Genomic DNA, 26,466 nt, shown 5'->3' with positions numbered 1-26,466 from the left:
CCCGCCTCCCGCACCGCCCGCCTTCCGCCACCGCTCCGCGGCCCTTCGGCCCGCGCCGGCCCCGCTCCTCCTGCAGGTGCTGCCATGGCCCGTTCCGCCCCTGGCCGGGCCTGAGCGCCGGGAGCCCGTCGGGCCGCAGCCCGGCCGGCCGCCGACCCTGCCCCGGCCGCCGCTGGGCGATCCCCCGCCGCCTCCTTCCCCGCCGCCTTCGCCCGGCTCCGCCGCTGCTTCTCCCGACCGCGAGGTCCCGGCAGGAGGCGGCGGCGGCGGGCGCCGGCTGGAGCAGGCGGCGGGGAAGATGGCGGGGAACGGCGGCGGCTTCGCCGGCGCCGGGAGCGGGGAGATCATCCAGCTCAACGTGGGCGGCACCAGGTGAGCGGGCGGGCCGGGCCGGGCCGGCGGTGGCGGGCGAGGGGCAGCGCCCAGCGGCCCTGCCGGGGCCCTCCGGCCGTAGCGGGGCTCGGCCACCCCTGGGACTGCCCCGCGGGGCTCTGCGCCCCGGCGCTGCCCCCGACACGGCCGGGATGAGCCTTCGAGCCTTCACCCAGCGCTCTGCGGGGCCGGGGGTACCCGAGGCGGACACGGGGCGGGTTGGCAGCTTCGCGTGGTGTCTGCCCGCGATGCCAGGACAAGCCTGCTCTACATACAGCTTAGAGACTCCGGGAATCCTGCTTCTTCGGGGATAGAAGCTTTGCTTTGCCGTCACATCCGTAGGCTTCTAGTGAACAGTCCGTGTAGCAGCCCCAGAGAGTAAGATATTAAAATCATTGATGTGATACTGCTGGTATCAACGAGAATAAAGAGCTGTATTGTTTTCAGATGTACACTGAAGTGTGGAAGCTGGCAGATTAGAGGTTTTGGCAGGCCGAGGCAGAGAATTGTGGAACAGCTATAGTCAGAATCTGCGTGATAAACAGTGCAAACATTCCTGTCAAAATGCTCAGGCGTGAAACCATTCAGATTACTGTAGCTCGTGGAAACTGAAGTAATGTGTTTCCCAAAGTATCGTGCACAACGTGGAGACAGCTATAAGTAGGAGGAACTACTACTGCTATTTTAAGAATTTTCTTGGATTACTCAGAGCATGGGCTTGATCTGATAACTAAGTTGTGTGCTGCAGCCTTTCTTAAACCAGAGTGCCATAGAAATCGATGCAGAATTCCTTTGCTTTAGTAAGACATTAAGAACCTGGTTGAACCCAGAGAAACTGCTTGTAACTTGTACAGGCGAAACTCACCTGTAATGATACTTTCAGGATAACTTTGATGTAGGCTTGGACCAGATTTCATGTTATGCTGCATAAGGTTCTTCAGTGAACTCTCTTTCTGAAATGACAGACCAGTTTAACTTTTAGGATTTTATTACCTGTGGAATCTTAAAGCTGCTTTCCTTATTAAATGCCTCTGCAGAGAAGAGAGAATTATGGAAAGGGCACTAATCAGGGAAGAAATACACACCCTCCGAGGGCTTGCCTACACAGAGAGGTGGGAAGAATGAGGCAAATTAGTCAACATTTGGATGTAAGCAATAGGATATGTGTGCATGGATATTTCCCCTTTAATAGAGAGACTCTGCACTGTAGTACTTCTGTGTGAGAAGTTTTGGTCTTTTGCAAGCTCAGCTTCCCTTCTAGTGCCCATGTCCTTTGAAAACTACACCTGAGCCATGTTTTTCAGTTTGCAAAGGCAGGTGACTCTTAGCTGATAGTGGAGTGGATGATGTGCACAGCAAGTGGGTAGGAGTAGGGTACTGTACATGTTTCCTCCTCTTCAGTAGTTCTCATTACTCTCACTAGAAACCTGAAACTCTTAGTGTCGTTTGTAGAATTGTATGAGAGGAGGAAATGAGCAATCCCCTCTATTTCTGACACAGGTTATGCTGTGGAGCACGTACTACAGAAACCCCAGCTTTTCCATGCTCAGACACGAGGTCCCCACTGCTCCCTGGGACAGTCAGGACTTCTCTGTTGTGTGTGATGGCTCTGTCACTTCCTGGTTACAACTTCAGTGAGGTCCTTTACTGTGAACAAAAGTCTCTTTCAAGTTAATGTTCACAGAAATTACTGTATCAAATTGGATGAATTCTTTTGACTCTGTATCTCCCTCTGGATATAATGTAACTCTGCAAGGAAAATAGACTTTGAAAATGGTTGTTTTGTAGCTTTCACTTGTCACCTCTGTTTCCAGTTTCCTATATTTTCTTTCAAATAACTTTAAACTGGCATACGCTAAGGGTCTTTTGAGGATTTTGCCCTGGATTTGCCCTGGGTTTGCCTAGTTTTCCTTTTATGAGGCCTGTCTGACTGCTGCATGGAGCTGCAGATATGCCAGTGCATGTAAATGTTGCTGGCTAAGCTTCTTTCTGCATCTGGAAAGGAGGACTCTGTCTGGGTGTTTACATAGATTAATGCCTATGTAGTAAAAGTTCTAAAGTATATGTTAGTATGAGCTATTGCTTAGTAAACTGGTACCACAGTGCTAAATTACAGACAGGAAATCCTGGGGCTGTCTGAACACGCTGATAAAATTGAAAGAGGATGATGATGATGCTGCATCAATCCCTATAGTAACAAGCAGTGTCTGGATTAATTCTGGATAAAATTAATGTAATTCATTGTTTTTACATGCTATAAAATAGTTAATTTAATCATCTCTTACTCTTAGACAGAGGTAGCGACCTGTATTACTGATAAGAAAAGCTGAGTAAAACTACTTAGAAGTATATTAGAGAAGTGTTTTGTTTTTTTTTTTTTAAAGGCTTTGTGCATGCTTGTGCTTAGAACGCTGACACTGTAGCTCTTCTGTTAAGAACAGATTTGCCATTGTTTGCAGTGAGCAGATGCACAATCCATGTTTTATATAGTTCCAATTAGCCTCTCTGTTTCTGCCTCTTTGGGGGCATAAAGTAATGGGGTTTGTTTACTTTTTTCCCCCTCTTCAAACCTGGAAAATACTAGCAGTAAAAATTATATAAATTATGACTAAGTATTTTTATTCAAAAAATGTTTTGTATTTCGTAATCCCATACTAGATGGCAAGTTGCAATGGAATTTTACTTTTGTGTATCCTTTTTGTTTTCCATTAATGAAGAGGTCACCAGAGGTATTTTAGTCATGGCACTAGTAAGAGGATATGTACAGCCAGTGAGTGATGCAGAGCATGAGCTCATTGTCCAAGCTGCCAGTTCAGTTGTCTTCCTTCATGTTAAATCAAAACCAGAAGTAGTAATAAATATTCCATAGTTATTTATTATGTAAAGTATTGTCTGGCATCATAAGTAATATTATAATTTGTATTATTTCACAATATGATTAAGAGTAAATAATGGGGTTTTTTCTCTTAACTGTTATTGTTATTGCCCCTCCCCCCTCTCCAAGAGGGGCCCAAATACAAAAATGGCAAATAATTCATATTCCTATGAAATATTAAGTTGAAGCTCACTGTAGTCTTTTGCAGTTCATAATGTAGCACCCTTTCAGTCCTAAGTAAGAGCAGCAGAGTAGCGTGCAGTTAATGACAAATGCAGCACACTGATGATAAATATATATTTTACTGTTAGGGTTTTGTGTGTGGAGCAGTGTTTGGGTTTTGTGGGAGGTTTTCTGCAAGCATTAATGTTGAAGTGTGGGAACCAGGAAATACAGGATGTTTGGGACAGTGTGTTACAAACATATAAAGCATGTTACTTTTGTGGTCTCCAGATGGTCCTGCTTCATGCTTAAGGACTATGTGTGTAAAGAATCTGCAACTTCTGACTTGTTCCAGGTGTTTTAAACATCTCAAACTTCCTCAACCTGTTTGATATTATCTTTGTAGAGCAAATCAAGGAATTTTAGATAAAGCAGTCTTGCTTCCAATTTTACATTTGATTCTGAACTTGTAACTTTGTTTTCATAGGTTCAGCACATCAAGACAAACACTGATGTGGATTCCAGACTCTTTTTTTTCCAGGTATTTATAATATATCATCACATTCAGCAAACACAAATTAACAGTCATTAAAAAAAATTATGTTCTCAGTTCTTAATTTATGTTGTAAATAGTATTAGTGCTTTCCCCCCATCTCAAGCAATGGGACAGATTCTTTTGAAGTAAGCTGTTACCCAAGAGGCATCTTTTTGCTTGAATGTAGCCACGGCAGCTTATATGTGCTGAGGAGCTGTCACTTTTTGGATAGAGTATTGTGGAAATAACCTCCAGTTCTGCAGGAAGGGGGCACACCGCTGGCTGTGACTCTGTTACCACTTGTGATCTTACTGGCCATATGCATTAGCAGTGCCTTTAACATTTTTTGTTTGGTTTGGGCTGGGGTTTTTTCGAGTTATTGCTCTACTCTGAATTACCTCAAAGTTTTGAGGGTTTTAACTTGTGATGCAGAAGCTGTTGAATTATTGAATATCCTCTATTTACATCAGTGCCATTACTAGTTCTGCAGGTTTAGATTTTGTTCTGCAGCTACTGTACCTCTATGACCCCAGTTAATCCTAAAGGCACAGAGGAAGACCTAAATGCTGGCAATTTTTCTTCCTTACATTTAATTTTTACATTCAAGATGTCTTTCCCAATGAAAGCCTAGCAGCTGACATATGCAGCATTTCCTGTTCCTATTTTACTGAAATGTTCAGATAAATGAAATGCCAGGGAAATGTCACCTTCTTTGAGGCGTGCAAGGAAAGGCACAAGGAGGAAGTCTCATGCTACTCCCCAGTCTCTCAACACAAAATATGCTAAGGAGGTTGTTCTGAAAGTTATCCAATACTGGAAAATCTCAGATAATTGTTGTCCAGAATCAAGTGAAAGCTGTTGGTGTCCATCTTACCTGTAAAATGAGATTTTGACATTGTATTTTATATGGGTCTGGAGAAAAAGTAGTTTGATCTGATGGGAGAAAAACTTTGAAGTAGAATTGTGTAAAAATGAACTTGTGCCACTTTTGTCCTCACAGACTGGGTTGTTTACTCATCATTTTTGCTTCAGCAGCTTTTACCAATTTAACTAGATTTTAACAAACTACACAGCCCTCTAAGGGCCTGGGAAAACTTTTACATCCTTTCAGCCTAGGTCTTGTGTTTATTTTCTTTGGAAATCTGAAGGTCCTTATGATGCAGTTCTGAGACTTTCCTTAGGTGTGCATACATTTCTCCTTTGCCCAGGAGAGATATTTCACTCCTCCAGCATTCTGGCTGCTTTGTTTGCCCTGATAAACTGTGTTACCAAAAAGTAACCAAGGAGCTAACTGACCCAGAGTGTTCCTACCCTATGTTTGTGTTAGTACATTTCTGGGAGACATCTAATGAAGATTTCCTGTTTTTCAGTTTGCTGAGCGGAAGAATTTCAACACTAAAGGATGAAACTGGTGCTGTGAGTAATGAACGTGCTGTAACTCATTACTTCAATGTTATGCTTTTGGTTAGGTTCTCTCCTAAAGCATTTCCACTGTGGGTGCTAATGGAATTACACTGCCTGAGTCAGGCTAAACTTTCACTGAAAATGAGTGACACCTCTGGCTTTCTTGCTTCTCATCTTTGTTCAGTTTCCCTTAGCTTGAAACAATGTTCATACTTCTATGCCCATTATGCAGGTAATGCAGAAACAGCAACTCTGCTTTTCTTAAACAGAGCAGATGCTAATTGCTGTATTGCAGCGATGTGTGATTTTTATTAGACAGGCATCACCTGTGTAGTTGAGTAATCCACCCTGGAAATGTCACTTTTTTTTTTTTTGGCAAAAACATGTAGCCATGGCCATTTCAGTCTGTGGGTGTGATATTCTTAAACAGGAAACTATAGTTACAGCACTCTTGTTCAGCAGTAGTAAGGCACACAGTACTTTGCTACAAGTGTAGAGGTAGTTTTGATGGCAATTGAATTTAAAAATGTCAAAACCTGTCTTGAGATCTTATTACAGTTACTGCATATTGAACACATGCTAGAAAGTAAAAGCATCCATTATCCTTTGTGGAGACTAGAACCCAAAAAACAGATTTATTAAGTGCCATCTATTTGCAACAGTGTTTGTATATATGTCCTATAGGAATGTTTAATTAGTGGGCAGTAGAATAATGAGAACAAAGAAGAGGCTCAAAAGCTTTGAGTTTTGTTCTTCTGCTCACTTCCTTATCTTCAACTCCTCTTTCCCACATCCAGCATAAAATAGCACTTTAGTTGATGGTTGTTCCGTAGCAGTACTCAAGGACAGACATTTTTCTTTGCAGATATTTATTGATCGAGATCCAGCAGCATTTGCACCCATTTTAAATTTCCTTCGCACAAAGGAGTTAGACTTACGGTAAGAAGTTAATTTCAATCCAAAATGTGTGTTCAAGTGATGACTATTTCATCTTACTCATCTAGTTGGGTGCCTGGTATGTAGCTCAGCTCCCTCACAGATGTTGGGCCAGGCCTAGAGTATATGTATGTCATGGTGGAAACAGAAATGGTGACATTCTGTTCTGCTAGTAGATTCTTGTAATGTAGACCACTTCTTGCAGTGTATTTCTTTATTTTTCCTGTACCTTTATTTTAATGAAAATTGAGTCAAATTAAGACCACTTTGAAATCTCAAATATCAGCATGTTGAATGCATTTTGTGGTAATTCTATAAAATGTTAGGTAGCTTGATATTTAGATTTGTAATATCCAGTTGTATGCAAGCATTTATATTCAAAGTATTGGCTCACGTTGTTCTTGTTGGTTTTTGGTTTTTTCCCTATTTCTGTAGGGGAGTGAGTATTAATGTTCTCAGGCATGAAGCTGAATTCTATGGAATCACTCCTTTAGGTAACGTTTTATTTTCTTAATGTGAGAATCTCATCTTATTATTGTTGTAGTAATGCTCTACTGACAAATCCTGGGCAGTTGTAACCCTGAAGATTTTCAAAGTAAAAGTTTATAAAAATGGAAGGATATTTGAGATAATGTAATGTTTTCAAGGAAGTGAAAGCTGCGGTCATATCTGGGTTTCCTCCTTAGTGAGAAGATTGCTACTATGTGAAGAACTGGAACGCTCATCTTGTGGCAGTGTCCTTTTTCATGGCTACCTACCTCCTCCAGGTATTCTTATATTCATGGTCTGATGTTGTTTGCTGTCACTTGTGATTTAAACCTAGGACTTTGATCTCTGTGCTGTAACAAACAGCGTGTTTAGAATACTGGGCAGGGGGTGTGGCAGGCTGTGTTTGGTTGTACACAAGAGCAGAGGTTCTTCAGGAGCCTTTCAGTTTAGTGTCATCAGCATGGGCTGCTTTCTTCTTTCTGAACGTAGTTACCTTGGGTGTCCTATTGCCTAGTGACAAATCACCACTAATGAGCTTTCCTTTACCAACATGAGTACCTGTTAGACTTTTTAAATTCCCTGTAGAGATGAACACATTTTGTGTATTAACCTGAAGTCTAAAGGATATCTTGCCAATTATTGACAGGTTTTCTGAAGATAATTCCTTAGATGGTGAATGTCAGTGTAGAGAGCAAAAGCATTTCCTGTTTCAGTGTTACAGTATTGCCTGTTACTTGTAGCAGATAAATTAAATTTTCATCAAAATGCCCAAGTGTTAACCTGTATTTCTAAAGTGAACTAATATCTGTTATATTGCTGAAATGTGAAGAGGGACACAAACCTTTTTTTTTTTTTTTTTTAATAGGCATTCCCAGCCGTAAGATAAATAATACTACTGGGCCACTGACTGACATCAGGACGGGTCAGAACGAGAGTGAGATGCACGGAGGTGGTGTCCAGCCTACACTTGCTGGTACAGGGGAAGGTACAGTCAGACTAGGTGAGGAGTGTCACTTTTAACATCAAAGCAAATTGCAAAGATGCTTGTCTCTGGGAAATAAGAACTGTGTGGCTGTATCTGGTTTAAATCTGATATTCTGTGTTTGCCTGGTTAAAATTGCTGACTACTTAGTTAAAGATTACTCCCTATACAGAATTGAAGGCTCACTGCTTCACAGTCCAGGTGCGAGAGAAAGGCAAATCAAAGTTCTTCATGCAGTCTTAGCATGGCCCCTTAGACAAATTCCTTATACTGTACTAAAACCATAATAAAAAGCAGAGTGGCCACTGTCTCTTTGGTCTTTTTTCAGGGCCTAATTCCTGCTCTTCTACCTCTTCCTTGTTCTTGATGCCTCACTTGCCCTGAAAGAGTCAAGTTTTTAGAGTAAAGGTAGTCTGCACAGAAAAATTGTAAGTGAGATAGATCTGAATTCTGTCATTTTCCAGCTTTTGACTTTGCAAGCAAAATGGTACTGTTAGAAGTGTCATATTTCTGTCATAATCCTGTAAATCGTAGCAGTGTTAGGAAAATCTAGACTATGTTAAAGGGAAATCTATGTAATATAAAAGAAGGATGTGAATTGCTCATTCTTAGTGAGCTGCTAGAGGTTTGGAAGCAGGCATTCCTGGGTAAAAGGAGGTAAATGGTGCATTCTTCAAGCATTAGTTCTGTAGCATATCAAGGCTGTGAGGAGCAATACTGTGAACTAGAATCTTGCTGAAAAGGATTCTTGAAAAGTTAATTATCAAAGTTTCTGTTGCACATCCTAGCAGAGAGCTCTATCCTGTTATAGATGTTTCTGCTCATCTAATACTCGTCACTTGCCTGACTTCAACTTTGTTGTTTTTAGGATTTCCTGTGGACCCACGCAAAGTCCTAATAGTAGCTGGCCACCACAATTGGATAGTAGCTGCCTATGCCCATTTTGCTGTTTGCTACAGGTAGGAATAGAGTTGTCTATCAGTTTACAGGAGGCTAAAAAAAAATCATTATTATTGGCTAAGAACAAAGCAAAATTCTTACTCTGAAATAGCAGTAGATAAATGCATTCAGTCTCTTCCTATGAATATGAGTTGCTGCTCTTTTTTTTGGTGAAAATAAAATGCTTGATAGGAACTCAAATTTTGCTTTGATGTCAATTATTGATACTGTTGAAAAAGTTGCAAATGGACTCCAATACAACTGTTTTAAAGCAGGCTTTTCAATGGAAAATTAATTTTAAAAATTTTCCTGCTGTGAGTTTGGAAACAGTCTGTGATGTTACACTGTCAAGGAAGCTGAAACAGCTGAAGTTATGAATTTTTTGCTACATAATTTTTTTTATCAGCTGGAAATTAATGAATTTTTGCTACATAATTTTGCTACCTTGTCTTCAGGTTTTTTTAGCTGAGCAGATCTGTTAAACACTTGCTGCTTCACTTGGATGGCTGTTTTCAAGATATTGAAGATATTTTTCAAACTGGCTATTTTTTAAGATCAGGTGAAGATAAGCAACACCTCCACATTACAGAAGCTGTCTTTAATTCACATCTTATAGTCTTGATTTAATTGGTGGCTGTCTTTTGGATGGAAAGTAATGTTTTAACATAAGCTGTTGCCCAGACCAATCGAACATGGTTGTCATACTGTGGTTCAGAAAAAGAGGGGAGAAGAACGTAATATGAACAGCTTCTTTCTGCTTACTGCCAAGCTAAAGCCATACTTTGCTGCTTATTCACTCTCTAGAATACTAACTCAGTTGCTGAAACTTTGTAACTTTAATCACATCTAACTTACATTCACCACTGCAAATTTTTTGGCTTTAATTTGTATTAAATGTGATTCCCTTGCTCTGCCTAATAATTTTGTCTGACAGAGAAAGAGGCAATGATTGGGAATTGGTTTTGTGCTAATTGTCCCCTTTTTAGGATTTTATCTCTGACTGTTTTCCTTGGTTGCTAAGTCACTTTTGAAAGATTCTGCCTCTTTCCTGTTTGGTAAACTACTTAACAAGACTTTTTGGCATTGAAATTATGTCATTAGTGATGCTTTTGATAAACCATGTCAGACTTGAATGGCTGGTGACAGAGGGTGCAGGTCAACATGCCAGTTTAAAGTGCTGCTTTTCTTCACAGAGACTCAAGGTAGCAGTCCTGTATTTTTTTCTTCCAAAACTTGAAGGAGCTCTAGGAATACAGTGGTGGAATTTTCCCTCCTCCATTCTTCTAGAGCAAAGTACAGGGCATCTTAAAGATAATATTTTTTTTAATTTTGAAGTATGATAAAAGTATTTTAAAATTTGATCATACGGTTTGTGAGAATGTCTTGGTTGCATTCAGAGTCTTGCTGCTGCAATTGTGCTCTTAAATCTATTCACTACAACTTCTGCATGTTGCATGGGTGGGTGCTTCAGCTCCAGGCAGGATGCAACACTGAAGTGAAATAATGGCAACAGTGCTAAAAAGTCTTTTTGCTTTTAATTTTCTATAACTTGACTGCAGAGATCTCGTCTGCTTTAGCTCCATTGCAAAGTATCTAAGTTATTGCCTGAATTTAAGTACGATAAATTGCTCCTACAGCATGTAAATCTTAAAAATGTATGGGGGAGTTATTCATTAAAAATAAAGCTTACAGTCAGTTCAGTATTATCTGCTTACAGTACACCATATATAGAAAATGTGTCTGGAGAGGAGAGTTTTATGCTAAAGCATGATTTGGTTTCTTGCATGATATATAAGGAGATTAATAGAGTTTTCTTCTAAAGTCTTACACTGAACCTCATTATCCAGTGTTTGTTAGCCCAAGCTTTTGGCTCCATCTTATAACTTTCATATCATATGTGCTTATATTAAGAAAAAGCCCAGCAGCAGCAAAGCACTGAAATAATACGCAATATCAGACTTCAAAATGGGAAAAAATGCAATTCTTGTAGACTGTAGTTCTTAACTAGAATTTGAAGTTTGTGACTTAGACTGTAAGACTGAATCATCCACACTGGTTCAGGATTAGCCTGGGCTATCTCTTCCTGAGTCTCTGACATCTGCTCCCTGTTCTCCCCTTTGCCCTTCCAGAATCAAAGAGTCATCTGGGTGGCAGCAGGTGTTCACCAGTCCCTATCTGGACTGGACCATTGAGCGGGTGGCTCTCAATGCCAAGGTGGTTGGAGGACCTCATGGAGACAAGGACAAGATGGTTGCAGTTGCCTCGGAGAGTAGCATTATCTTGTGGAGCATTCAAGATGGTGGTAGTGGCAGTGAAATTGGTACCTATCATTACCTGTTTTGTTTTTTCTCTTCTGTGTGTGTGTTTAACTAGAAGGAAGTCTGAGACCTTGTTCTGAGGTATGTGTGATTACTGGTGTTTAGTATTCACTTTCACAGGTTGAAAAAACAAGCTATAGTGCAGCAACTTGTTAGTGTTTTAACTTCCTTCAGTTCTGCACCAGGAATCCTGTCTCAAAATCAAAGAGATGGAGAATAAAAGAGCACTGAGTAACCAATACTTACGGTTCAGTTTGAACAGTAAGTATTGGTTATTTTTGTGTATAAATTCAAATTAAGAGTTTAAGATTTCCCTAGACTTGCATTTGAATCTAGGCTGTAACACAAAGGAACTAAGCTTTGGAGGTGGAAACCTACAGATACAAAGTGATTCTGCTCTTTCCTTTCCTTTGTGTTGTTAAAGCCACATTTTTGCATAGAGAAATGTGGCTCATAAATGGAGTCTGGAAGATGAAAATTTCTTGAGTCTATAACTTGAGTGTCAGGGTAGAAAAAAGGCCCACACTATTCCTTTAAGCATACAGGAATTACTCCTTGTACACCTTGGCACTGAAGGATGCAATCGTAAGCTTTAGAAACAGCAAGAAGACATTTCCTGAGGTAAATATTCCCTGGTACTATCTGATGGCTTGTGTGAGTCATTGCTGCTCAAATATAGGGCAAATTTGGGAGGTACTGAGGGGAACAGTATTTGGAACTTCCTCTAGCCTAATCTCTGGTGTTTGAATAACCACTGCTATGCCAGTAATGTCTGTTTCCTCTGGCAGTGGATACTGCTAGCAAAGTATGACAGCAGTCTGGTTATGTGAGCACTTTTCTCTGAAACTTAATGCTGAGCTAATTTATTATTAGATGTATTTCCAGAGCTGAAGCCTTGAGAATTATAGTCGCCATTAATTAAAGTCAAAATTACTGAATTCAAGTTTTGACCCATGTGCCTTTAAAGAAGAGCTTATTTGACAGATTCTCAGGCAATTTCTAGCTGTGTTAATGGATGTTGCATTTTTTTTTTCCTGCATGATTTTGTGAAAGCACTAAATCATATTTGAAGATGGGGAAAGGCAAAGGTCTTGTGTGAGCTGTGTACTGCTCTTTTGCTTGTGACTCTTAGAGTTCTTACATATAATCTTGGTCAGCAAAATGGAAAAGGAGATTCCATTGTATTTTAAAAAAAATACAAAAGGTGTGTCTAAGAGTTGACTATGAAATTATCTCCAATAAATGCAGTGAGTAATTATCAGATCTGAGAAGCCTTTTCTTCTCCTTTGCTCCCGTTGACTGAATCTTAAGGACAGGGAAGAGTTGGTGTGACAGCTGTACTCCTGTAACAGGCATGGCTTTAACCACGCTGCCATTGCATTCCTCCTGCATTTTCTGGTTTCAATTAGCTACTTGTGTTACCTTGGGATTTGCAGTAAGATACAAGAAGCAGCATCTTAGATTTTTTTTTTTTTAAGCAAATGCAAAGAGACACAAAAAACCATAAGTGGACTTTTAATTCAAATAAAAACTCTAAAATATGCCAGTATCATAAAGTTCTGATAGCTTAGACCATGACTGAAAATGGCAACAAAACTAAAGCAAGGACTTTTGCTAACCAGGCTGTGCTGCCTTCAAGTGACACTGTGAAACAGAGTAATTCCACTTGGGGCAGGAGCAGGGGGGAAACAGACAGAAAGTGCCTGCAGGATGAAATTCCCAGTCAGACTGACATTGACCAAAATGTATTGCTGTTCTTTTGGATAATAGGTCATGTTGACTGGTTTAAAAAAATGCTTGTGTTTAACAGTTATAACTTGAACGTAGCTGTTTTGTTTCCTTGTAGAGACAAATGCTGGCAGTGCTGCTTTGTGTTAGAGATACAGTACATTGCTGTCATCTTGTGAAAGAAACTACTTGTTCCAAACAGTTGCTGGGGCCTGGCAACACCATCCCCAGCAAACTGTGTGGGCTGGCATCTCTGTGATAGAGCTCTCCCAGAGCGCTTTCTTCCCTTTCCATATTACTTACATAAGACATTGCTGCTGGCTTGCTGCTGTAAGCACTATTTTACTGAGAGGGACCCTTAGGACAAGAGCCTGTCATTACATATAGTGTTGTCTCCCCTGTGGACAAGTCTCAAGATTGTTGAGCCTAAGCAGGACTGACACTTCAAATTCCTCCAGACCATTCAAGCTGTCTTCCTTGATTTCCTCGAGCCTCATCCTTCTCTGGAGTAATCAATTCTAGTTGTTTCTGTGGATTTTTTGTTATTGCCTTTTTCATGTGCCCTGTACTGCTGAATCTTATCTGCATTGAATGATTGTACTTTGCCCTGGAAAATGGTTTAGCACCATAATTAAAACAACTTCCTCAGATTCCTTCTTTGATGTTACAGAGGGCTGATACTTGTGTGGGAATGACAGTCTGTTCATTTGAATTTGTCCTAAACAATGCTGAGGAATTTTCCAGCTATTGGATACTCTTGTTTTGACAATAGCTATCTGCTGCAGTTAAGGTATATTAGTGAGCAGTAATATAAATATATAGAGTGAGCAGGATGCAATAGGAAATCTGTGAGTGAAGCTTGACACTTTGGTGTTGTAATGTATCCCCAGTATTTTTGTACTTACCAGGCAGAAAAACATAGCCCAGAATTATTTACAACCCAAGTTAATTACAGGGCCAGTTTGCTGGACTTCATAGCTGGCAAACTTGGAAATTACCTCAGGCCTTTTGAGTACGCTGTAACTTTTAAATGCATGGCCAATAAGTAGTACAAAATGTGGTATGCTATCCAAGTCCACATTCAATTAAAGTTATTAATGTTGGATCTATGATGAGACTTGGAAGCTCAAAGGATCAATTTTGTGGAAGGCCTCAGATGTTAAGGTTGACTACAACCACAGCCATCAATGCCTGTCAAGAGCTGCACTGTGCTGATTTTTATTAAGTGAAATGTTCTTGATGACATATTTCCTTTACTTGGAAGGCCAGCAATTATTTGCTGGTAAGTTTTATCTTCCACATTTGAATAGTTTGTGATGATTGGTGAAACTGCTTCCCTTTATAGCTTCAAGTTTTAAGAGCCTGTTAGCCTGTACTCTCTGCTTATGGACTGCAACCAAATAAAAGATCTGGGAATGAAAAGAAATAAGAAGCTTTTGCAGGCTGCTTATTTTTCTAAGTTCAAGTATTTCTACTAAAAGAGAAATAAGAATATATTCAAATATGGTCACATTTGAGTTGTTCAGTCTTTTCCAAAGAATAAGGCTGAAGCCTTGCAGTCAAATTTAGTTCCTGAAATCCATTTTCAAAATATTTTTACTTGACCACACTTACAAAAAAAAGTTATTAAGAATTTGTAATATTTTAACTGGTAATTGCAAACTAGTATGACACAAATTTGCAAAACCCATTAAATTATTGCTTCTTAAATGATGCTTCATAGTCACAGCTAAATAAAAACCCACAGAACGACAAAAATTCCTGTTTGCTGTAATATAATTTTTTTATTTATTTTAAAACTGTTTGAGAACTTGATGGCTGTAGGAAAATGTCTGTATATTTCATAAGGGCTCTTTTAACTTCTCTTGCCTCTTTTATCCTTTCCAAACAACGATGGTATTAGCAGAAATGACATCACACTGCCATTCATTGGAACCCAGTTTGCTGCATGCATGGTGCCTCACCTAGCACACTGCAAACCCAGTTTTGGCTGTTCTTTACTTGCTACTGGACTAAATGTGATTTGATAATAATGGAGAGATTCCATTGTTACTGTGTTTTTCTCTTTATTTTAGATGAGCTTCACTGCCTCTTTATTTTTTGCAGGAGTGTTCAGTCTTGGAGTGCCTGTAGATGCTCTCTTCTTCATTGGCAACCAGTTGGTGGCTACAAGCCATACAGGGAAAGTTGGAGTGTGGAATGCTGTGACTCAGCACTGGCAGGTCTGTTCAATGTTCCACATCACTTTTTACAAGCTGTAATGCCTTTCTAGTAAAAAGAGAATAAAATCATTTAAAAGCACGTGGGAGATGCTTAACACAGGGTTTTCAGCCTGAACTTGTTTTTTGGAGTTTATCACCTGGGTATTGTGCCTGTGAGCAGAATGTTGCCTTGTTTGGTGTTGCTAAGAAGCATGCTTTTTAAGCTTTCAAATGATGTGGTGTGATTTGGGATAATAAGTGTCAAGTACCAGTGTATTTAAACTTCTTTATGGATTGCTAACTTTGTCAAAAGTTCATTAGCATCATAGGAAATAAAATTGTGGGGAATGTGTGACAGCAATTTCTGGACCATCTGAAAGAAAACAAGAAGGCCATCTGGTATCTGGGGATCTTCAAAGCTGCTTTGCAATAGGAGACTCTTTGTCAACAGAAATACATGACTCCAATGATGCCTGTCTTGTGTGTAGATGCTTCTGGCTGCACTGATTCCTGTTGTCAGAATGCACATTAAATAGAGAGATCCATGGAGTCAGTATGAGTCTGAGAAACAGTTGAGCATTCAAATAACAAAGCTTGTAATGCAGCTGGATGTACACCTTTGTGGCACAAAACCTGGATGCACTGAAAATCCCAAAAATGTCTTGCAAATCTCAAGAGGCAGAACTGACCTGAGGCTGCTGCACTGTTTGCTGACTAAGTTCTGATTTGACTCTTAAGTGTCAGTACTGGTAACAAATAAGAGATAATAGGTGTGGGATAACTCTGCTTCTGCATCAGAGACAGACAGATTAGTGTGGCCTTGAATTAAACAAAACATTATTTAAAGTTCTACTGATGCCCTTCAAAATCTTCTGTTAAGGAACAACTTTATGCTATGTGGCAAGCTGGTGTTTAACAGTATTTTCTAAAGGAGCAAGTCATAAGAAATAAAATCTGATGTCCCGTTCATCATCTTTGTTTCTGGAGGAGCCACAGAAATCTTTCTGATCACCTGAATAGTTCCTCAGTTTGACTGACTATTCCTTTGGTGGAAGCATTTCCTATTGAAGAGTACGAAATCTTTGAGAGACTTATATTGTCTATATATATACACCAGTCTCTATTGTCTATATATATACCAGTTTATATTGTCTATAAAACCTTTTGGATGGGTTTTTTTCAAGGGGATGAGAATAGCTCCTTTTATAAACAAGCAAGCAAAGTCAACAAAACACAAAACTAGCAAAACCCACCTACATAAAACCAAACCAACAAACAGAAAACCCAAACCAATACCATTTCAAGGTGCCTTCTGTATCTTGGGCTCTTTTGCTAGTAAGAAAAAAACAACCCACAAATGTCTTGTAGATCTTAATATCCCTTTAGACCATATTCTTTTCTTGAAGAACCCCATAAAGATGTAAAGTGGCAGGGTTGGTCTTTAAATTGCTAATGAGAATATCTGATATTTAACTGACTGCTTTCTATGAGTTGCCCACAGCTCTGGACTTAGGATGCAATCATACTTGCTTCAGTGAGAGGTTTTGTAGAACAGTGTGCTGATGCTGCATTTCAGAGCACAACACCTTCTTACAGGCTGATGTCTTTCTAAGTTCTACTTTTATTTGAGCAAATCTATTCTTCCTTGTGTTGTGATCTCTGATGTATTACACCCTGATGTAATTCTGATCTCTGCGTCTTATTGGTTCTTGCATCTTCCCTTCTTGGAGATTTGAGCAGACTGGTGGTGTGGTTTCCCTAGTGCTTATTCCTCTGGCAGTGTTTCAGTTGCAAGCTAAAAGGAGGAGGAGGTGTGGGTGCTAGATACATAAGTAATGGAATTCTTAGCAAAGGAGAGCTTAAAGGAAGCAGATTATTAAGTGCTATAGAGTAAAAGGTAATGTAAAGCAATAGAGTGTGACAGAAAATCCTACTAGGCAAAGTGAGGATTCTCACTGGCTATGCTTTACCAGTGACTGCTGTACAGGATTGCTCTGTTTCCTAATGAAAGTTCACATCTTGGCAAATGGCAGCTGCTGAGTCACCTCTGGAGTTCCTATCTAGGAACACTAAGCAATTCTTTCTGTTGCAGAAGAAAAGAAGATAAAATCTTCTAGGGGCTTACAGACCATCCTAAAGTTAGGAAGAGGTACTGGTTTAGAGTCCAAGCTCTTTGGGATGTGGGGAAGTTTCTTTGGTTGGTTTGTTTTGCTTTTATCCAGCTGATTCATTGTAAGTATTTTGCAAATGATTTTTCAAGTCTCTGTAGCAATCGGAAGGATGATGCTGGTCAGAGAGAAATGAGAACTTAGGCTGAAATGTCCATTAATTCGTATTCAAGGTCTAGTCAGTGAACTGACTGAAACATAGAGTACAGGACAAATACCATGACACTGTACATGTTTGAGTGCTCTGGATAAAATGGCTCTTGGCTTTTCCCTCCTCAGTGCTGAAGCAAAAAATAATTGTTTGAAATAGGACACTTTACCTAGGAGAAGATAAACTTTTTCTTTGCTTGAAATCTCTGTCCCACTTGGAGGAATCCTAGGGGGGTTCCTTTTAATCCTTTAATAAGGAGGGCACTCATTTTAAACCTCACCTTGAGTTGTCAGTAGGTAAAATATGACAGGGCTGTCTTCCAGTTTGGTTGGCCTCATTGTGTGTAATGGAACAAGAATTTTTACCCCTCATTATATATCTGCTAGAGGCAGAGATTTCCATAGTTTGGCAGAGGGATAAAATTTGGGATAAAAGAAGGCATAGAGAGGTAACATGTAGTTCCTTGGTCCAAAAATCTCTTAAAGACTTGTCAGAAAAGGAATAAGGGAGAAGACAGAAAGGGTGAAACACACTCACTGGCTTATGGGAAAAAATCTACTTTTGAAGACATGGTTTAGGAGCAACTCTCAAAGCTTTGTTCCTTCACACAGAGAAGGATCTTCCAGAGCAGTTGTACTGAATTGTCTGCTGAACTCCAGGACTTCAGATCCAGTTTGGTAGAGGAATATGCAGTACTTCAAAAATGCCATTGTACATGCAATGTGTGCACAATGGCTTCAGTCCAGTACCAAACTCAAATGATGTTTGACAAAATACATCAAAAATGTCCGAAAACTGACGAAGTAACATCCTAAATTCCTGATTTGATTATTTTTTCCTTTCTATTTCTGCTAGGTTCAGGATGTTGTTCCTATCACAAGCTATGATACTGCTGGGTCTTTCCTGCTGCTGGGCTGTAACAATGGTTCTATCTACTATATAGGTAAGAAATGGGAGCAAGGTGAAATAAATAGGAGGTGCTTCTGGTTTTTTGTTACATTCTTTAGTTGACTTAAGATGCATCAGAATAACTCTGCCTAATGAGAGTAAATGTCTCCTCCCCACAGACATGCAGAAATTCCCACTTCGAATGAAAGACAATGATCTTCTTGTGACAGAATTGTACCATGATCCCTCCAATGATGCTATAACAGCTCTTAGTGTCTACCTCACACCTAAAACAAGTCAGTATTCTACCACTGTCTCTTCACTGAGAGTTTGTTACAAATGTGCTTTCCTGTTTTCTAAATGGGCTTTTCCTATTTCCTTTTCCTTGATGCTTAGCAGAGTTAAAGGTAGGCCTTGACATAAAGAAAGAATTTTTCTTCATTTATCATCTTCAAATGACTGATGAACACTAGGCATAGCTGTTTTCCCTTATACCTGTAATCTGTATAAATAGGTACATATACTTACATGTATTCCTATAATAATGCTTGTGCCTAATGTATCTTGGTAGGTTTTAAGTTTTTTGCACCAGAGAGGCACTTAGGTTATAAATTGTATTTGCTGAAATAGTTTGTGCTGAACTGGGCAAGGGGGAGACACAACCCTGCTGTTGTGTCTGACTTTATAACCAATAAGCTAAGAAACATTTCCAGCAGCTTGATGATGCTTTTTTAATTATGGTGCAGTTATCTTTTAAATTAAAAAGAGAAACAATAGCAACATCAAAAACCCAAAGCAAAGTAAAACTCAAAATAGCCTGGACTGGAAGAAAGTGGTTACTTTCACATAATAATATTGATACCACAGTGACCTTTTAAACTGTAATTCTTTCTGTTTTGCTTTGCTTTCCCATTTGTCTCCAATTAAAGCAGAAAAATAAATGTTGCGTGGCACCTGTAGATCATAGCACTGTGAGGAATGCCAAAATGTCCTGACTATGTGACTTCATCCATTTCTTTTTTCAGAAGGGAGAATGGGAAAAAAGGCTTTTGTTAAGACACTGTTGAAGCATGTAGTATGGAATCAAACAAACCTGAAATCATTTTAGTGGCAAAGTGTTTATGGGAAAATAATGAGTAAACAGTATTTAAAAAACATAGCTTTCTTACTGTGGAAGCTTGGAAATACTGTTTTCTGCTGTCTCCTTCCCTGGCCCCCAGTATTCCTAGCTTTTATTCCTGGGGGAACAACTGTGCTGTTGCTTGTTGTAGGTGTAAGTGGCAATTGGATTGAGATTGCATATGGCACCAGCTCTGGAGCAGTGAGGGTGATTGTGCAGCACCCTGAGACTGTCGGGTCTGGCCCTCAGCTCTTTCAGACCTTCACAGTTCATCGAAGCCCTGTCACCAAGATCATGCTCTCAGAGAAACACCTCGTGTCAGGTAAGGTGTGCACAGATGGGTATTGGTGCTTCTCCCCTCCTCCTGAGCAATGCAGTATTTGTATGCTATGCTCTAGAACTTGCATCATTCCCACATGTAATGGAAATGGGCTGGACAGATCTGGGGATAAGGCAAGGGCTAGATTTGCTTGGATCCTCTTTCTTAAAGTAAGCTTCCTTCAAAGCCTTTAGCAGCTGAAAGGCCCAAGTTTTATTTGACCACATACTAGAACAACTCACTCTTTCATTTATGTCTTATTCCAAGGCTGCCATTTGTAGAAATAAAAGGGCTTGTAAACAAATGTATCTATGTCAACTTTTATTGTTGTGTGCAGGTCCTTCAGCACTAGTTTTCTTTTAACAGCCTTTAAGGAGCTTTCTGGGCTGCAGCAAAATGTGCACCATCTCCTCCTGGGCCCTAGAAAAAGCCTTCCCGTGACTTCAAAGGGCTGTCTCTGTTTCTTTTCTCTGCAGTCTCCCAGTGTCTGTTGTGCTGTTCTTCTTGTCCTGGTCTTATGCTTAGGAACGTGTCTTACTTGCAGAGAAGATGCAGTCACTCCTTCCTCTGTAAAAACCTATTTTATCTGTAATCCAGCAGCCAGGGTATGGCAGAGAACTGGTTTACATCCTGCTGCTATCCTGTTATTTAAGAAAAAGGAACAGGAACATTGTATCCAACTACACTGCAAATAAACAGCCCAGAGGTCATCTGTTTCCCTGCAAGTTGCTGCTAAACCCTCAGTACCAGGAGAGGGCACATCTCTATGTACAAAACTGAGTTAATAAATAAATTCAATGGAATAGGGCTGTTGTGTGAGGAGGGTTCTGCTGCCAGACTGCTCTCATGAAATCTTGTCCTAGCATCTGCACACAGGGGATTGAAAGGGGCTGTAGGCTATTGCTGCTAGACCAGACCTTAGTTTGGTGTTGCACCTATCTCAGTTTTTTGAATTTCTGAGTGAAGAAACAAAACTATTAGAAAATAGGACATCAGCAAGAATTTGTAGACTGTTAGAAAATTGTCTGGAGATGCTGTGTGACCTCACATTGACTAAATTGCTGATCGCTCAGTCTTGAAAAACTATCATATAGATGATCCTTAGAGAAGTTTATCTGAGTGTTTTGTCATCCCTTGTAAATGCACATCTTTTCCTTTCTAGTTTGTGCTGATAACAACCATGTCCGAACATGGACTGTGACTCGGTTCCGGGGTATGATTTCCACTCAGCCAGGCTCAACCCCTCTTGCATCATTCAAAATCTTATCCCTGGAGGAAGCCGAGAGTCATGGCAGTTACTGCTCTGGAAATGACATTGGTAGGATGTCTCTGGTTTGTGCTGTGCCTGTACCTTCACTAGTCTTATAATGGTTTAACAGAGCTTCAGCCCTATAACATGCAAGATGACGGGTGTAAGCTCTTGTACACTGCTCTCCCTTTGAAACGATGGCAAAGATCTGTAAGATTCACTTGGAGTTATTATTTAGGCTGTGGAGAGTGAATACACTTAAAGGACTTACTCTGAATGACACAAAAAGAGACAAAAAAAGTCTTTGGAACACAGATACTATACCTCTCCCTTGAACAAACTGATGTAACATTTCAATTCTGATTTAACTAGAGAATGAGAGAAAGCACAGGAGACTGTATTAAGCAGATGAGCATAGCAAACATTTGGTCTACTGCAATTCTAGTTCACTGTTCAGCTGGAGTTAAACAAAGCATGGAAAACATTCTTCAATGACTTTGAAGTGGTGACAAAGTTCACTGAAGCCTTGCAACTGCAGAGGCAAAGGGTGCTAGCACAGTGCTTTAGCAAGGTACTGAAGGAATGTGTGTTGGTAAATATGGGTAGGCAGGTAGTTTAGATTCCTTGGTGGTCTGAGCCTTTCAAATGAACCTTTGATGAATAGGGTGCCCTGTGAACACAGGCTGGGGTCAGCTGCAAGAAATCTGATTAAGCCTTTAGACATGTAGGAGCTGCAAAATAACAAATTACTTACTGTTATTATAGAGACCTAATGTAGCATTGTAGAGACCACAGTAATTCCTCCAGGAACACACAGCAAACTTAAGAATGTGTGTCCCTTAGAACCACAAAAACTGATTTGGATCTGTAGAGAGTGCTAACCATTGGATGGCTTTTGCTAGCTACATCTTTGGCTTCCTGCTCCTGATACTTTAAAATTGCAGTGGTCATACTCATATGAGTCTGGGTCTTCAGAACTGTTTGGGGAAAAAGTTGAGGGGATTGAAACAAACAAACAAGTAATCTTTCCTTTTTTTCTTCTAGGACCCTTTGGTGAACGTGATGATCAACAGGTGTTTATCCAAAAAGTTGTTCCCATTACAAATAAGCTGTTTGTAAGGCTGTCTTCAACTGGGAAAAGGTACATCCATGTTTTAAGGGGGAAAGAGGCAGGACAAGGCCTGTTCAGGTGGTGATGTCTCCCTGCTCCATGCTGAGTGCATGCAGTTGCACGTGACAGCCTTCTACTAAGCTTGACAGCTCTGGCTGAACTCTGTGTGCCAGTAACAGAACTGTTACTTAACAATTACTGTAACCTCAAAGGCTTTTTGAGAAGTCTGATATCAGAGACTCACTTCATGATGGAGCTCACAAAACAAACATTTCTGTGCCTCTACAGAATATGTGACTCTCAACCATGGTACCATGCTAACATTTAATTTCAAAACTAATGCTGAAGTTGCTGGTGGCAGGGATTATGCTGCTCACAAATGGGTTTCTCTCTTTCTTTGCACTTGGCCTTGAAGAGGCCTCCTTTAAAATGGAGGTACTGTTTTCTAGGTCATCTATTCAATTATTTTCTTAGACTTGACTTCATAATATTCTGCTAACATTGCTACCAACATAGTAAAAAAAATGTTGTCAACTCCACAGCTGCTTTTCTTCCTGTTAGGCTAGGAAGATGACAAGAGATCAGAAAAGACAATGCATCTCAGTTCTATCCTTCATTTTTGCAACTCTTGCCTAATAACTTTGAATATGGATGAAAACATTGATGCCTCAACACTATGACTTATTTTGGCACTGCTTGGGTGAAAGGTTCACTACAAAGGGCCAGTAAAACAAATTACCCAGAGCATGAGCAGCTTAGTTTTGGGAGTCCTTTTCCTCTCATCACTCCTCATAAGCTTTTAAAATAAAGGGGAGAAAAGCAATGGAGGTCTGCCATGACAAGTGAAATTGCAATTGTGATATCACAAAAGTTATCTTTATAGATAACATCTACATTATAGATACACCATATTTGGATTTTTTGTACATCTTTTTTGTATAACTTTTTGTGCTTAAATGGCCTGTTTCTGCAGGTTAGTTTCCTAGAGTGTCTAGCCTGTGAAGGGGCTGGTTTCTGTCATTGTTGTGAGTAACTTCTTATTACTGCAAATAGCAAATGGACATAGAACATGTGGGGGCTGCCTAATAAGCAAGCAGTTAGAGTGCAGATGGACTGGGGGTGGGAAGGGATTGTCTGCAGCTGAGCTGTGTGCCAACCATGCAGGCGGAGGAATTCCATCAGGAGGAAAGGTCTTTTTCTGATGGCAAGTTTGGTGCCTTCTCAGAAAATGAATGAACCAGTATTGACTTCAGTGGCCAGACTCTGCCAGGTGCAGGTAACTTGGGATTTCTCTTCCTGTAGGATCTGTGAGATCCAGGCAGTTGACTGCACTACCATCTCGTCATTTACTGTGCGAGAATGTGAAGGATCCAGCAGGATGGGCTCCCGGCCACGCCGCTACCTCTTCACTGGACATTCCAATGGCAGCATCCAGATGTGGGACCTGACCACAGCTATGGACATGGTTAATAAGAGTGAAGACAAAGGTAGGCTGTGTTGTGCCAGGACTGTGGTGTGGTTCTTTTTCCTGTCCTCAGATGTGCCTGACTGCAGTAAATGGACTTGGCCTCTAAGAGCTCTCTCTCTCTCTCTCTTGCAGATGTTGGTGGACCAACAGAGGAAGAGCTGCTCAAGCTGCTGGACCAGTGTGACTTGAGTACATCTCGCTGTGCCACACCCAACATCAGTCCTGCCACCTCAGTTGTTCAGCCAAACCGGCTTCGGGAATCTAATTCCAGGTAAGTCACCAAGGGTGTACCAGCTGCAGACACTGAAGGTTTTGCTTTTCAAGTAGGCAATCAGGTTTGGTGAATTGAAGGCTGTAGCTAAGCCTCTGAATTCATGCCCTATGTGGCTTAAGTTACACACACACATACTCCTTGATTTCTACTGGTTTGTATGTGTGCAGACCAAAGTATCCTCTGAGAATCTGAAGTGATCTGGAAGCCTTTGTGTGGTGGCTGTGATGAGTGTATTGCTGTTGAAGTGGTAATTGCAGAAGGTGGGAGCAATGGTGTACAGAAGAACAGGTTGCTATTCTCAGCCTAACATCTGCTCTTCTTGTATTTTCTGAAGCCTCCAATTGCAGCACCATGAAACAATCCACGAAACGGCCACATACGGTTCTGTACGGCCATACAGAGAAAGCCCCCTCTTGGCAAGAGCAAGGCGGACAGAGAGCTTTCACAGCTACCGGGACTTCCAGGCTTTTAACTTATCCAGCAAAAGCCCAACAGAAAAGGCAGCTGCTGCAAATGGGAATTCAAGCCAGACAGAGGCCAGGAGGGCAACAGCTGAAGCCAGTGCAGCTGAGAGGAAGGCAGTCCAATCAACAGCACTTGAAGTGCGAGGCACAGGCATGACAGATGCAGGTGGGTGTTGCAGTACAGAGGTTCACCGCCTGCCAGAGAATTCTCTGGATCTCAAAAGAAGAGGACCAGAAGAAGAGAATGAAACCAAAGCAGAAAGCAAAAAGAAAATGGGATTTGAAGGAGCTGGTTTTCTGGGAAGAAAGAAAGCGCCTCTCCTGGCCTCGGCACCAGTCCTTGCTGAAGGTGGGCCTGAATTACCTGGTGCAGCTTCTCCATCACCTACAAAAACAGCAGCTTCACCACGACACCGGAAGAATGACTCATCCTGCCAAGACTATGGCTTGTGAAAATGTGTCTGGTGGCAAAAACAAGGTGCAGGTTCCCTCTGGCTGGTAGCAGGCATGCTGTTACATGGTGTGGGTTGTTTCTTGAGTGGGATTTTGTTCTCATATAAATATTCTGTTTTATTCTATTCAGAATAAAACTTGTAAGATTATGAGAAACTTCCTAGCTGCTGCCAAAGCTTTGAAGGGTTGTCCACATCAGTGTGTGGCTTTATGTAATGCTCCCAAATGTAGTACGGTACTTGGTCCAAAATATTGTTGTGCATTCTTGCGTAAATGTGGTCAGGCATGTGATATGTTGTCATTATTTTTGTTTTGGGGAAAGGGGCAGTGCTAAAGGAAAACTTGGTTGCTGAGCAGAGGATGCCCTTTAGATGCAGCTGCACACTGCTGTACAGCACTGCTGCTGTCTTGGGTGGATTTTGCCTAATTCACACAGCTGCCGCTGTAGTCTTGTTTAATGAATGGGATCCTTGCTCTTTATGCTGCTGTCTGATATCGGAAATGTTTTGTGCAGGTTAAGGAGGAAGCTATCCAAAACAGCATATGATTTTGCCTCTTAGTCTAAATAAATTGCCAGAGGAGTGTTGCTTGTACTTTCTCAAAATGTGTGGTATCAGATGATGGATTTTGCTGATTGTGACTGAGAGAATGCATAAAAATATGCTTGGCAGAATACACACAACTGGCAGTCTCTTGAGGGCTTCCTTGTCACTTTCTCTGGAAAAAGGACAGAGATGAATATGGGAGTAGGTTTACTGTCAAGGTGTAATAATTCTCAATTACAAGTGCCTTGACATGGTATTTCATACCTGTGTCACACTGGCTGCTTGCTGTTTACACCTAGTTTACTGTGGATGGTGAACAAGTTTTATTGCCTGTGGATTAGTAATACATAAGCAGAAAGGAAGGAGGTGACAGCAAGTGAAAAAGCGTGCTTGGAGTTCAGCATTTATTAATGACCTGTTTTGTTAGGTTTTTTACCTTGAGCTGAGAGGGAGAGGAAGAGGGAGTGAGAGAACACAAAGGCTACAACAACTTCATAAGAATTCCTTCAGTGCTCTTTATTCACCTGTGCATGAACACAATTTTGTGGTGGAGCTCTGTCAGGCCAGGAGAAAACATGGACATCTGACCACACAGGCCCCTTTTAGCCACATGCTGGTTTTTGGACGTGTAAAAGACTTTTCCTTACGAAACATGCTGCCCTGCCCCCCTCCCTCCCTCCCCTGCCCCTACAACTCTCCTCAGCTGGGAAAGCTGGATGAGAGACAAAGATGGGAGCCTCTACCTTCACAGTCTTTTACTACTGTATGACTGAGGGATTGTCAAACTATTCTCTTCCCTTTCTGAGGTGTCAGTGCTAGCACACAGTTTTTACTCTACAGTGAAAGGGATGTTGAAAAAAAGACCAACTTACCCTCCCTCCCCAATCCCCTCCCAAAAACCAGTTTTATCTGTTAACTCCAGAGCAAGGGGTGGGGAAACAGCAGCCCTATCCCTGCCTGCAAAGGCCATGCAGGCTGCTTTTGGCAAGTTACCCACTTCCATTTTCTAGAAAAGCTGATTTTGTTCTTCAGAGGTGGGTGTCAGTGAATGTGGTGTGCTCTTTGGTGACGGTGCTGAAGCCTTTGATGACATTGACAAGATCTCCTTCATCTACATACTGTAAGGAAGGGAAAAAAGAAGCATATCAGCCAAAGCTGTACCAGACTTAGGGTGATTCTTTCTTTTCTCTTTCCTCCTACCCACTAAAACTGGATCTAAAATAGATAAATTAGTGCATTTCTAGTGTCTTACCTTTCCTCCCAGGATGAGATAAGAACCTAAAGCATTTAAGCACCTGAATCCAAGACAATTAGA

At 40.8% G+C, this 26,466-nt stretch overlaps 2 protein-coding genes across 3 annotated transcripts in view; one reads left to right on the top strand and one right to left on the bottom strand.

Moving 5' to 3' along the window:
- On the top strand, positions 1–25,199 carry KCTD3 (potassium channel tetramerization domain containing 3). 2 transcript variants are annotated; one of them, XM_030236394.2, is made up of 19 exons: positions 1–372; positions 650–750; positions 3,897–3,950; positions 5,315–5,360; positions 6,214–6,287; positions 6,720–6,778; positions 6,971–7,051; positions 7,639–7,773; positions 8,624–8,714; positions 10,824–11,014; positions 14,847–14,962; positions 18,116–18,203; positions 18,328–18,444; positions 19,420–19,590; positions 20,750–20,905; positions 21,881–21,977; positions 23,250–23,434; positions 23,548–23,686; positions 24,024–25,199. In XM_030236394.2, the coding sequence occupies exons 3-19, from the start codon at positions 3,922–3,924 to the stop codon at positions 24,604–24,606; spliced, it is 2,358 nt and encodes a 785-aa protein (XP_030092254.2). In that variant the 5' UTR covers positions 1–372; positions 650–750; positions 3,897–3,921; the 3' UTR covers positions 24,607–25,199. The 2 variants fall into 2 exon arrangements, with proteins under 2 accessions (XP_030092254.2, XP_030092253.2); XM_030236393.2 differs by lacking the exon at positions 650–750.
- Positions 24,950–26,466, bottom strand: part of USH2A (usherin) — a 371,525-nt gene continuing 370,008 nt past the window's right edge. The window contains exon 71 of the mRNA XM_050972284.1: positions 24,950–26,269. Coding sequence (XP_050828241.1) covers positions 26,180–26,269 — 90 coding nt within the window. The 3' untranslated portion in view covers positions 24,950–26,179. The remainder of the gene's footprint in view (positions 26,270–26,466) is intronic.

Source organism: Serinus canaria, chromosome 3 (assembly GCF_022539315.1).
Source record: "Serinus canaria isolate serCan28SL12 chromosome 3, serCan2020, whole genome shotgun sequence".
Classification (NCBI taxonomy): Eukaryota; Metazoa; Chordata; class Aves; order Passeriformes; family Fringillidae; genus Serinus; species Serinus canaria.
The sequence above is the reverse complement of the archived record's forward strand: the minus strand, read 5'-3'. Positions and strand labels throughout refer to the sequence as shown.